Source organism: Panthera tigris, chromosome C1 (genome assembly GCF_018350195.1).
Source record: "Panthera tigris isolate Pti1 chromosome C1, P.tigris_Pti1_mat1.1, whole genome shotgun sequence".
Taxonomy (NCBI): domain Eukaryota; kingdom Metazoa; phylum Chordata; class Mammalia; order Carnivora; family Felidae; genus Panthera; species Panthera tigris.
In genome coordinates this window covers 185,873,569-185,886,201 of record NC_056667.1, presented here as the reverse complement: position 1 = coordinate 185,886,201, position 12,633 = coordinate 185,873,569, and the positions used below count along the sequence as shown (strand labels likewise).

The window sequence follows — 12,633 nt, the reverse complement described above, 5'->3', positions numbered from 1 at the left end:
TCATATATAAAAAAATGTTCCTACAGCTGATGTCAAAGAGATTACTGTCTGTGTTTTCTTCTAGAAATTTCATGGTTTCAGGTCTCACATTTAGGTCCTTAATCCATTTTGAGTTTTTGTGTATGGTGTAAGAAAGTGGTCCAATTTCATTCTTTTGCATGTAGTTGTCCAGTTTTCCCAACTCCATTTGTTGAAGAGACCAACTTTTTCCCATTGTATATTCTTGTCATAGATTAATTGACCATAATAGCATAGGTTTATTTCGGGGCTCTCTGTGTGCCTAATTTTGTGCCAGTACCATACTGTTTTGATTACTACAGTTTTATAGTATATCTTGAAATCTGGAATTGTGATTTCTTCAATTTTATTCTTTCTCAAGATTGCTTTAGCTATTATGGGACTCTTGTGGTTCCCTGTAAGTTTTAGGATTATTTGTTGTAGCTCTGTGAAAAATGCTACTGATATTTTGATAGGAATTGCATTAAACCTGTGGATTGCTTTTGATAATATGGACATGTTAACAATATTGGTTGTCCCAAACCAATATCTTTCCATTGGTTTGTGTCATGATCAATTTCTTTCATATTTTATAGTTTTAAGAGTACAGGTGTTTCACCTCCTTGGCTAAGTTTATTCTTGGGGCGCCTGGGTGGCTCAGTCAGTTAAGCCTCTGACTTCGGCTCAGGTCATGATCTCACAGTTCGTGGGTTCGAGCCCCGTGTCGGGCTCTGTGCTGACAGCTCAGAGCCTGGATCGTGCTTCGGATTCTGTGTCTCCTTTTCTCTCTGTTCCTCCACTGCTCACGCTCTTTCTTTCTCAGAAATAAATAAAGATTAAAAAAAAATTTTTTTTAAGTTTATTCTTAGGTATTTTGGTCTTTTTAGTGCGATTGCAAATGGAATTGTTTTCTTAATTTCTCTTTCTGCTACTCCATTATTAGGGTATAGAAATACAATCGATATCTGTATGTTAATTTTACATCCTGTGACTTTACTGAATTCATTTATCAGTTCTGGTAGTTTTTGGTGGAGTCTTTAGGGTTGTCTCTATATGGTATCATGTTATCTGAATATAGTAAGTATTACTTCTTCCCTACCAATTTGGATGCCCTTTATTTCTTTTTCTTGACTAATTGCTGTGATTAGCACTTCCAGTACTATGTTGAATAAAAGTGGTGAGAGTGGACATCCTTGTTTTGTTCCCAATCTTGAAGGAAAATCTCAGTATTTCACCGTTTAGTATGATAATAGTTGTGGATTTTTCATATATGGTCTTTATTATTTTGACGTATGTTCCTCTAAACATACTTTGTTTCAGGTTTTTATCATGAATGTATGTTGTACTTTATCAAATACTTTTTCTTCATTTATTGAAATGATTGTAAGACTTGTATCCTTTCTCTTGTTAATGTGATGTATCACATTGATTGATTTGCAATATTGAACCACCCTTGCATCCCAGGAATAAATCTAGCTTGATTGTGGTGAATGACTTTTTTAATCCATTGTTGGATTTGGTTTGCTAATACTTCACTGAGGTTTTTTTGTATCTAGGTTTATCAGAGAAATTGGTCTGTAGTTCCTTTTTTTTTTTTTTTTTTCAGTGTCTTTATCTGATTTTGGTATCAGGATAATGCTGGCCTCATAGAATGAATTTGGACGCTTTCATTGATCTTCTGGATTTTTTGGAATAGTTTGAGAAGACTAGGTATTAACTCTTGTTTAAATGTTTGGTACAGTTCACCTGTGAAGCTCTCTGGCCCTGGAATTATTTGTTGGGAGTTTTTGGGGGGTTTATTTATTTTTGTTTTTGTTTTTTGACCACCAATTCCATTTCATTGCTAGTAATCTTCTGTTTAAATTTTCTGTTTTTTCCTCATTCAGTTTTGGAAGGTTATATGGTTCTAGAACTTAAACCATATCTACTAGGTTTTCCAACTTGTTGGCATATAATTTTTCATAATATTTTCTTATCCTTTGTATTTCTGTGGTGTCAGCTATTATTTATCCTCTTTCATTTCTGATTTTATTTGAGTACCCTCCCTCTATCTGTCCCTCTCCCCACCTCTTTTGATGAGTCTGGCTAAAGGTTTATCAATTTTGTTGATCTTTTCAAAGAACCAGTTCCTGGTTTCATTGATCTGTTCTGGTGTTTCTTCAGTTTCTATTTAATTTATTTCTCCTCTAATATATATTATTTCCTTCCTTCTACTGGCTTTGTTTTGTTTGTTCTTCCTTTTCTAATTCCTTTATATGTAAAGTTTGGGGTTTTGGGGGGATTTTTCTTGCTTCTTGAGGTAGGCCTCTATTGCATTAATCTCTTAGAACAGTTTTTTTCTTTATCACAAAGAGTTTTTGACTGCTGTGTTTTCATTTTTATTTGCCTCCATGTATATTTTTATTTCCTCTTTGATTTCTTTGTTGACCCATTCATTGTTGAGTAGCATGTTAATTAATCTCTATGTATTTGTGTTCTTTCCAGATTTTTTCTTATGGTTGATTTCTAGTTTCATAGTGTCATGGCCAAAAAAGATGTATGATGTGATTTCAATCTTTTTGAATTTGCTTGGACTTGTTTTGTGCTCTAACATGATTTATTCTGGAGAATCTTCCATGTGCACTTGAAGAGAATGTGTATTTCACGGTTTTTGTATAGAATGCTCTGAATTATCTGTTAGATGCATTTGGTCCAATGTATCATTCAAAGCCACTGTTTCCTTGTTGATTTTCTGTCTGGATGATACATCTATGTCTTGATGTAAGTTGGTGTTAATGTCCCCTACTATTGTATTACTATCGATTTTTTTTCCTTTGTGTCTGTTAATCGTTGCTTTATGTACTTGGGTGCTCTTGTTGATTTTCTGTCTGGATGATCTATGCCTTGATGTAAGTTGGGTGTTAAAGTTCCTTACTATTATTATATTACTATCAATTTTTTTCCTTTGTGTCTGTTAATAGTTGCTTTATGTACTTGAATGCTCTCATGTTGGGTACATAAGTGTTTATAATTGTTAAATCTTGTTGGATTGTTCCCTTTACAGTTATGTAGTGTCCTTCTTTGTCTCTGGTTACAGTCTTTGTTTTAAAGCCTATATAGTCTGATATAATTATTCCTACCCCAGGTTTCTTTTCGTTTCCATTGTATGGTAAATGTTTTTCTATCCCTTCACTTTTTGTCTGGATGTGCCGTTAGATCTGCTTTTGCTTCTTTATCCATTCAGTCACCCAATGTCTTTTGATTGGGGCCTTTAGTGCATTCACAAAGTAATTATTGACAGGGACCCACTTACTGTCATTTTGTTACTTGCTTTATGGTTGTTTTTATAGTTCTTTTTTCTTTTTTCTCTTGCTCTGTTCCCTTATGGTTTGGTGACTTTCTTTAGTGATAAGCTTGGATTCATCTTTTTTTTTTTTTTTTTTTTGCATATCTATTACAGGTTTTTGATTTGTGGTTACCATTAGGTTTATATATAATATCCTGTGCATATACCAGTCTATATTAAGTTGATGGTTACTTAAGTTTGAACCCCTTCTAAAAGCACTACATTTTTACTCTTCTCCACTACATTTTATACATGTCATGTCACACTTTACATCCTTTTATTTTGTGAGTCCCTGTACTGATTTTTATAGATATTACTGATTTTACTGTGTTTGTGCTTTAACCTCTGCAGTAGTTTTACAAACGAAAAATCTATGGTTTTTTAATTATGTTTGTATTTACCTGTGAAATTTTTTCTTTTCCTAATTTTCTTACTCCTGATTTTTTTTTTTTTGTTTCCACTCAACAAATTCCCCTTAATGTTTCTTGTAAGACCTGTTTAGTGGTGATGAATTCTTTTAACTTTTGTTCCTTGGTGAAATTCTTTATCCCTCCATCTATTCTGAATGACAACTTTGCTGGATAGAGTATTTTTGGTTGCAGGTTTTTTTCCTGTCAGCACTTTGAGTATATCATGCCACTCCCTTCTGGCCTACAAAGTTTGTGCTGAAAAATCAGCTGATAGCCTTTTGATGTTCCCTTGTGTGTAATTGTTTTCTTTTGGTCTCTTGGTGCTTTTAAACTTCTCTCTTTATAACTACTTTTGGCATTTTAATTATGTGTCTTGGTGTGAACCTCCTTGAATTAATTTTTGTGGGGGGTTATCATGCCTCTTGGATCTGGGTGTCTGTATCCTTCCCCAGATTCTACAAGTTTTCAGCTTTTATTTCTTCAAATAAATTTTCTCCTCCTTTTTCTCTCTCTTCTTCTTTTGGGATCCCTATAATGTGAATTCTGTTATGTTTGATGATGTCATTGAATTCCCTTAACCTATTTTTATTTTTTATTCTTTTTTTTTCTGTTCCATTTGGTGTTTTTTATTACTCTTTCTCCCAACTCACTAATCTATACTTCTGCTTCCTCTATCTATGATTTGTTCCCTTTTATGTATTTTTAATTCTAGTTATTGAGCTCTTAATCTTTGAATGGTTCTTTTTAAATATTTTCTGTCTCTTTTGTTGAAAGTCTGAGATCTTCTACTCTTTTCTCAAGTCCAGTAAGTATCTTTATGACCATTACTCTGAACTCTCTCTCTGGTAAATTGCCTATAGCCATTTCTTTTAGCTCTTTTGCTGTGATTTTGTTCTGTTCTTTCATTTAGGACATATTCCTCTGTCTCCTCATTTTGTCTAACTCTCTGTGTGTGTTTCCATGTATTAGCCAAGTCAGCTGTGTCTCTTGATCTTGAAAGTAGTGACCTTATGAAGAAGAGGTACTGGGGTGTACTATAGTGCAATTTCCCCTTTCACCAGAACCAAGTGCTTCTGGGGTGTCTCCTCTGTGTGTTGGGTGTGCCCTACTCTTGTGATTGAACCCTGTTTGCCTTTAGTCCAGTAAGCTGCAGTGGCCCATTTTGCCTATTGTGGGAAGGGTTTGGAACCAGTGCTGTTAAGAGGCCAGTCTGGGGCTGTCTTGGTATTGTAGTTAAGTCAAACTGGATGAGTGCCCTCAGACCATTTGCCAGGACTGAAGTCACACCAAACTGCAGAGTGCTCTTCCTGAGTTGTCCCCTGAGAGGCTTTCATTGTTGGGTGGGTCCTGCAGTTAGATCAGATGTCTAGCTCCAGTCCATCTGTTTGGGTTTCAGTCAAACTGGTGTGTGTGGTTATCTTCCCCTCTTCCCAAGGTAGGAGTTAATTTCGAGTAGTGCTTGTCACTGTCAAGGCTATTTGCAGAATATGTGTCAGTCACCACGTTAGAGGCACTCCTGCTGAGTGGGGCAGGTTGGATGGGGCATTCCACAGGAGAATGTGGGAGGTTGGAGGGTGGGGTGTTAGCAAGCTAGGTGTAGAGTGTTTGAGCTGATTCTTTGAGGTACCCACATATCTATGCTGGCCAGATGAATGGTAGTAGAAAGAAATGGTGTCCACCAGTTCTTGCATTCTTGGAGAGGTCCCTTAACAATTCCTGCCCCCCCCCCCACAGTGTATGTTCTGAGATTAGTAAAATATCTCCTTCCCATATACTCCAAGCTCTTTTCAAACCGCTGCTTCAGTGCTGTATCTCAGTGAGGTTGTTTTTATACTGGATCTTTAAGGTGGGGACTCCATTTCCTGTAACCCTCTGGCTCTCCCAGAGCAGAGCCCACTGATTTTTAAAGTTCCCCAAGTTAAGTATGCTGATTTTAAAAACTTGTGAAGGTAAGTCCCTCTGGTTTTCAAAAGCCAGATGTCATGGGGACTCATCTTCCAAGTGCCAGTCCACCTTGTGTGGGGTCCCTGGTATGGGGTCTGTTCCTCTACTTTCTCCATGCTTATGGTGTCCTCCTCCCTTTTGTGGTTAGTCTCACTGGGTGTTTGGATCCCACCCATACCTACCCCTTCTACCCTTTTCCATGTGGCCTCCTCTCTACAATTAACTGTATAGGGTATGTTCTACTAGTCTTTGGGTTGTTTTCTGGGTTAGTTGCACTGATGTGAATGTTATCTAGATGTGTCCATGGGATGAGGTGAGCTTAGGATCCTCTTCCTCTGCCATCTTCCCATGCTTCTCTTTGCACTTCTTTTTTTTTTTTTCCCAAATGGGAGCATTTATTTTCATTATTCTATCTCTCTTCCAATAATGTATGATTAGAAGAGGTTAATAATTTGCTTGTGGTTTGTAGGAGTAATTCAGGAGGAATTGTATCTAGATTTATATTTTAAGTATGATGCTGTGATTGAATGAAGCTTTAGGACGGTTTGAATGGTAGTAAGCTTATTTTATATTTGAGAAAGATATGAATATTTATGGCTAAAAATGTGGACTGTGGTAGAATGAATGATTGACCTCAACACATTACCCTTCCCTTATTCATGCCTTTTCCCTTTTCCAATTTTTTAGGTGTTTTTTCTATTAGAGGTGGAGTATACTTCTCTGCCCCTTGACTTTGAGCTTGCTCAAGTCATGTCTCCTTATAGAGACATGATAGAGATCTATCCAATGATAGATCAACTTACAGGTAAAACACTCAATCCCCTTGCCCCAAAGTGGAAAAACTCTTAACAACCATCTCAACTGGACTCCCTGCAGGATCTGCTGAGCATAATTAGGACTGTATTGCAACTCAACTTCTCTTTTTTCCAATCCTGTTTCTTTACCCTCTCTTCCTCAGATGTTGCTCCCAATAGTACCCTCTAATGGAGATCTTACACATACACTTCCATCACAGGGTGTTCCTTCCGGAGAACCTAAACTGTGAAAAGCAACAGTAGAGAACAAAGAAATAGTAAATACTGAGAAAACATTAAGCATAGAATTCTGTACTCATCTAAATGACCATTCAAAAAAATCATGATACATGATAATACATGATAAAATTGAAGGAAAAAATTAATTAAAAATGTATATATTCTTCTAAAGGGAGAAAATTTAAAAACCTATCCAATTCTGTAGAATACAGGAAAGGAGTACAAAAGGATTCCAGGGAGGAAAAAGCATTTTAAAAGAAAGAACAAAATTAAATGGTAGAAAGAAATTCAAACATGTGAGTTATCACAATAAATTTATAAGCGAATGCCATCTTTTAGTTAAAATATTTTCAGATTGCTCTGAAAGTAACAGACACATCTAAAACTTAAGGGTACAGAAGGGGTGAAACCAAAGAGGAGAAAACTGAACAAATATTAACCAAAGGAAAGCTGATATATCACTATTGATAAAAAATTAATATTTATTTTTAAAATAAAAACAACTATTTAGAGAATAGACGGTTCCTACATAATTATTTAAAGCAAGAAAAATTCATTTAAAGCAAGAAAATTTGATATAATTTCAAAATATACACAGCTAAAAATAACTTCATATAGAAATGGACAAATTCACAAATGTAGTGAGATAATTTAATCTCATTCTTTTTAAGGTTAATATTTGTGTTGGGGCGCCTGCGTGGCTCAGTTGGTTGGGTGTCTGACTTAGGCTCAGGTCCTGATCTTGCAGTCCGTGAGTTCAAGCCCCGCATCAGACCCTGTGCTGGCAGCTCAGAGCCTGGAGCCTGCTTTGGATTCTGTGTCTCCCTCTCCCTCTCTGCCTCCCCCGCTCCTGCTCTGTGTCTCTTACTCTCAAAAATGAATAAATGTTAAAAAGAAATTTTTTAAAGATTAATATTTGTGTTTATTAATGGAGCTAGAAGGCAAAAATGTTAGTAAGGATGTAAAAATTTGACATAATTAATAACTTCATATGGTGGACATAAAATGACTGCTTCCAAAAATCAGAGAATATATAATTAGAAATTTTACATTGATATAATCCTACTTGTCTATTTTTGCTTTTGTTGCCTGTGCTTTTGGTTTCATATCCAAGAAAACACTGTAAAAACCAATGTCAGGAATATCTGTTAATATGTTTTCTTCTAGGAGTTTTATGGTTTCAGATCTTAAGTTTTAGTGTTAAATCCATTTTGAGTTTTTTTTGTGTGTGTACAGGGTGAAACAAAGGTCCAATTTCATTCTTTTTCATGTGAATATCCAGTTTTCACAACACAGTTAATTGAAGAGATTATCCTGTCCCAATTGTGTATTTTTAGCACCCTTTTCATATTTATATCTACGTGGATTTATTTGCAGACTCTCTATTCTGTTCTGTTGGTCTATATATCTGTTTTTACGCCAGTACCATAGTGTTTTGATTACTGTAGCTAAAAACCAACAAAATGAAAAAGTAAAGTATGGGATGTGAGAATATATTTACCAGCCATGTATCTGATAAAGGATTAATATCTAAAATATATAAGAAACTCCTATGAATCAGTTGCATAGAAAACCAAATAACCTGATTTTTTTTTTAATGGGCAGAGGAACTGATAAGACATTTCTATAAAGAAGACACACAAATGACGAACAAGTACATGAAAAGTTGTTTAATGTCACTAATCATCAGGGAACTACAAATCAAAACCACTATGAAATATCACACCTGTTATGATGGAATCTATCAAAAACCAACCAACTAAAGAAAATGTAATAAATATTGGTGAGAATGTGGAGAAAAGGGAACTCTTGTACATGGTTAATGAAAATGTAAATTTGTCACAATGGAAAAAAATACAGATGTTACTCAAAAAACTAAGAATAGAACAAACATATGATTCAAGAATCCTACTTCTGGGCATATCCAAAGGAATTAAAACCAGATCTTGAAGAGATATCTGCATTCCCATGTTAAGTGCAGCATTATTTACAATAGCCAAGACATGGAGGCAACTTAAATGTCCATTGAAGTACAAATGAATAAAGGAAATGTGGTATATACATACAATGAAATATTAACCATGAGAAAGAAGAAAATTCTTTTTGCAACAATATGGATGAACCTGGAGTAAATTATGCTAAGTGAAGTAAACCAGACACAGAGAGCAAATACTGTATTATACCACTCATATGTTGAATCTAAAGTAGTCAAACTCATAGAAACAAAGAGTGAAGTAGTCCAGGGTTTGGAGGAGGAAAACAGGTATTAGTCAAAGGGTGCAAAGGTTAGGTTATACAAGATAAATAATTCCTGGAGATCTACTGTACAACATAGTGCCAATGGTTAAAAATACTGTATTGTATACCTAAAAATTTGCTAAGAGAGTAGATCTTAAGTGTTCTTATCACAGAAAATTATAATGAATTACAAGTAGGGGGTGCCTGGCTGGCTTAGAAGAGCATGCACCTCTTGATCTTGGGGTTGTGAGTTTGAGCCCCACATTGTGTGCAGAGATTACTAATAAAGAAAAGAAATGAGAATATAAATTGGTGCACCCACTATGGAAAACAGTATGGAGGTCCCTCAAAAAATTTTAAAATAGAACTACCATATGGCCTCCACTTCTGGTATTTATATAAAGAAAATATCTGGTATTTATATAAAGAAAACAAAATCACTGTCTGGAAAAGATATCTACACCCCCATGTTCTTTGCAGCATTATTTACAACAGCCAAGACATGAAACAACCTAGTTATCAATTGACAAATGAACAGATAAAGAAAATGTGGTGTTTATATACAATGGAATATTATTCAGCCATAGAACAGAAAGAAATTTTGCCATTTGCAAAAATATGGACAGACCTTGAGGGTGTTATGTACAGCATGGTAACTATAGTTAATAATACTGTATTGTATGTATATTTGAAAGTTGCTAAGAGAAAAAAATTATGAAAATTGTCACCACAACAAAATTGTAACTATGTCTGGTGATGTATGTCAACTTATTGTAATCAATCATTGTGGTGTGTGTGTGTGTGTGTGTGTGTGTGTGTGTGTGTATATATATATATACACATCAGAATGATTATGTATATACAATATATATACACACATATATATAATGTACATCTAAAACTAATATACTAGATGTGAGTTATATATCAGTAAAATAATATTTTTTAAAGCATGTAGGAAATAAAAAGTTACAAACCAAAAGTACAATAATACTGGCTTTTATATTTACCTATTTGATTACCTTTTCCAGAGTTGTTACTATGGATTTGAGTTACTGTCTAGTGTCCTATCCTTTCAACCTGAAAGACTCATTTAGCATTTCTTTTAAAGCAGAAATATTAGTGACAAACTCCCCCAGCTTTTGTTGATATGGGAGTGCCTTAATTCTTGTTAATTTTTACATTTTTTAATGTTTATTTTATTTCTGAAAGAGAGCATGAGCAGAGGAGGAGAGAGAGAGACACAGAATTGGAAGCAGGCTCCAGACTCTGAGCTGTCAGCACAGAGCCCTAGGCGAGGCTTGAACTCACAATCCATGAGATCATGACCTGAGCCGAAGTCACACGCTCAACCAACTGAACCACCTGGCACCCCCTTGTTCATTTTTTTAAAGGATGGTTTTGCTTGTTACTGAATTATAGTTGACAGTATTTTCTATGTACTGATGTATGTAGTTTCTGATGCGAAACTGACTGCTAATCTTACTGAAGAACTTTTGTATATGATGAGTCTTTTCGTGTTCCATTTGAGCTCTTGCTTTGTCTTTTTCTTTTGGCAGTTTGATTTATAATATGCTTTGGTGTTTATCTCTTTTGAGTTTATCCTTCTTGGAGCTTGTTAAGCATTTGGATGTGTAGATTCATGCCTTTCATCATATTTGGGAAATGTTTGGGAATTATTTCTTCAAATATTCTTTCCAATCTTTTCATTCCTCTGTGATTCCCATAATGTGTATATTGGTGCACTTGAAGATGCCAAAATTCTTTCTGATTCAGAATTTCTCTTTGGTTCCTTTTTATAATTTCTGTCTCTATATTCTCATTTTGTTTATACATCATTTTCTTAGTTTCCTTTATTCTTTGTCCATGGGTCCTTTTAGCTCTTTGAGCACATCTAAGAAAGTTGTTTAAAAATATTTGTCTAGTAAGTCCAATTTCTGTTTTTTTCTTAGGGGTTATTCCTATCAATTTATTTTTATGAATGTCCATATTTCCTGTTTCTTTGTATGCCTTTTAATTTTTTTCTGGAAATTGGGAATTTTAAATATTATAATGCAATTCTGGGAATTAGATTTTCCTCCTTCATCAAGGGTTATTGCTGTTGATTTTTTGAGGGCTGCAGTCATCAGTTTCTTTAGCGACCTATTCAAGCTTTTTTTTTCTTTTTGCAAAGACTGTATTCCTCGTCATTTGTAGTCAGTCATTGTCGTTTCTGTTCCATTATCTCAGTGGCCAGCTAATGACTTCACAGATTTTCTTAAACACAAAAATTTAGTTGTCCTTTTCTTTATTGACCAGTCCCCTGGATGCTATAAGTTTTGCATTAGATTTAGAGTTTGAAATGGTTGATCTTGCAAGTGATGAATCACTACATTCTACCCCTGAAACCATTATTACACTATATATTAACTAACTTGGATTTAAATAAAATTAAAAAATAAAAATTTTCTGTGAAAGGAGGAAAAAAAGAAATAGTTGATCTCCAACTTTGACAGTTTATATTTATTTCAATGGAGAGAACAGTTCTGTAAGTACTCTACTCCACCATTTTCCTTAATGTCACTTCTCCCTTCTCATTTGCTATATACTTTCTCTGATATTAATTTTATTTTTATTTTATCCTTTTAAGTTACAAAATATTTTTGTTTCCTGTGGCTTGGAAAGAGCAAGAATAGGTCAATGATATAGAAAAATAATGCCACTTTTAAAAATGATTTTCATTTCCTACCTTAACAACCTACTAATACAATGTTTAAGCTATGCAAGTTATCTCACCACCTCCAGTTGCACTGATTACATTGTAAATGAATTACTTTCCTTAATATGATAAAGCCAAGTGGTAACATTTGATCTCATTTCATTACTTAAAGCCATCAATATGTTATTTAAAAGTCATATTGATATTTAATCAATTTTTCTATTCCTTTTTTTTAATTTCAGAGTCACCTTCATTCAGTTAGCACAAGGAATGAAACTGTAAATCTTACTGATGCTGAGGGTAAGTTATTTGTATATGTACTGTTTTGATTTTCAAATATTCAGTGAAATTGAGAATAAGAACTCACCTAAAATAATTATGATCAAGACTTTCCTTCAAAATATAAATTATACTATGATGTTTTGTAACTATTGGCACAAAAAATGTATGGAATTTTAATATTAATGGGAAATTAAGCAAAGCAAATTAAAATCCTTTATAATATTTATTTTACATGATTATATTATTACTAAACCATCTATTATGTTTATGTTTGTTTACAAACGTTTTGTCTACCCTGTAAATCTACCTACTGAAGAGATTTTTCTGATCCAAAAAGATGGTCACTGATATCATTATGAAGACACGTTTGACATATCAGTAAACCCAAAGGAGATAATCAAAATATTTAACAACTAGTACATGCATAAGCATGGAACAAGCAAATTAGACAATACCATTGGGTCAGAGTTCTGGTGAACCCTACTATACTTTATTGGGATGAAAGGAAATGGAGATTTCTAAGGGAATCAGACAACTAGGGCAATGAATGTAAGGTGGACATTTGAACATCTTGAGGCAAAATTTTTATAAATTAATACAGAAATGTTTTAATATTTAACAATTGTAACAGTCATAATTGTGTAGTGATTGAATAGCCATCCAGAGGAGATGGCAGTAATCTAATTAAAATGAAGAGAAAATAAG

At 34.2% G+C, this 12,633-nt stretch overlaps 1 protein-coding gene across 7 annotated transcripts in view; it reads left to right on the top strand.

Annotated features, from left to right (window-relative positions):
• Positions 1-12,633, top strand: part of C2CD6 (C2 calcium dependent domain containing 6) — a 147,836-nt gene that overhangs the window by 87,812 nt on the left and 47,391 nt on the right. For all 7 annotated transcript variants that reach the window (XM_042995068.1, XM_042995067.1, XM_042995070.1 and 4 more), the window contains one exon: positions 11,889-11,946. In XM_042995068.1, coding sequence (XP_042851002.1) covers positions 11,889-11,946 — 58 coding nt within the window. The remainder of the gene's footprint in view (positions 1-11,888; positions 11,947-12,633) is intronic.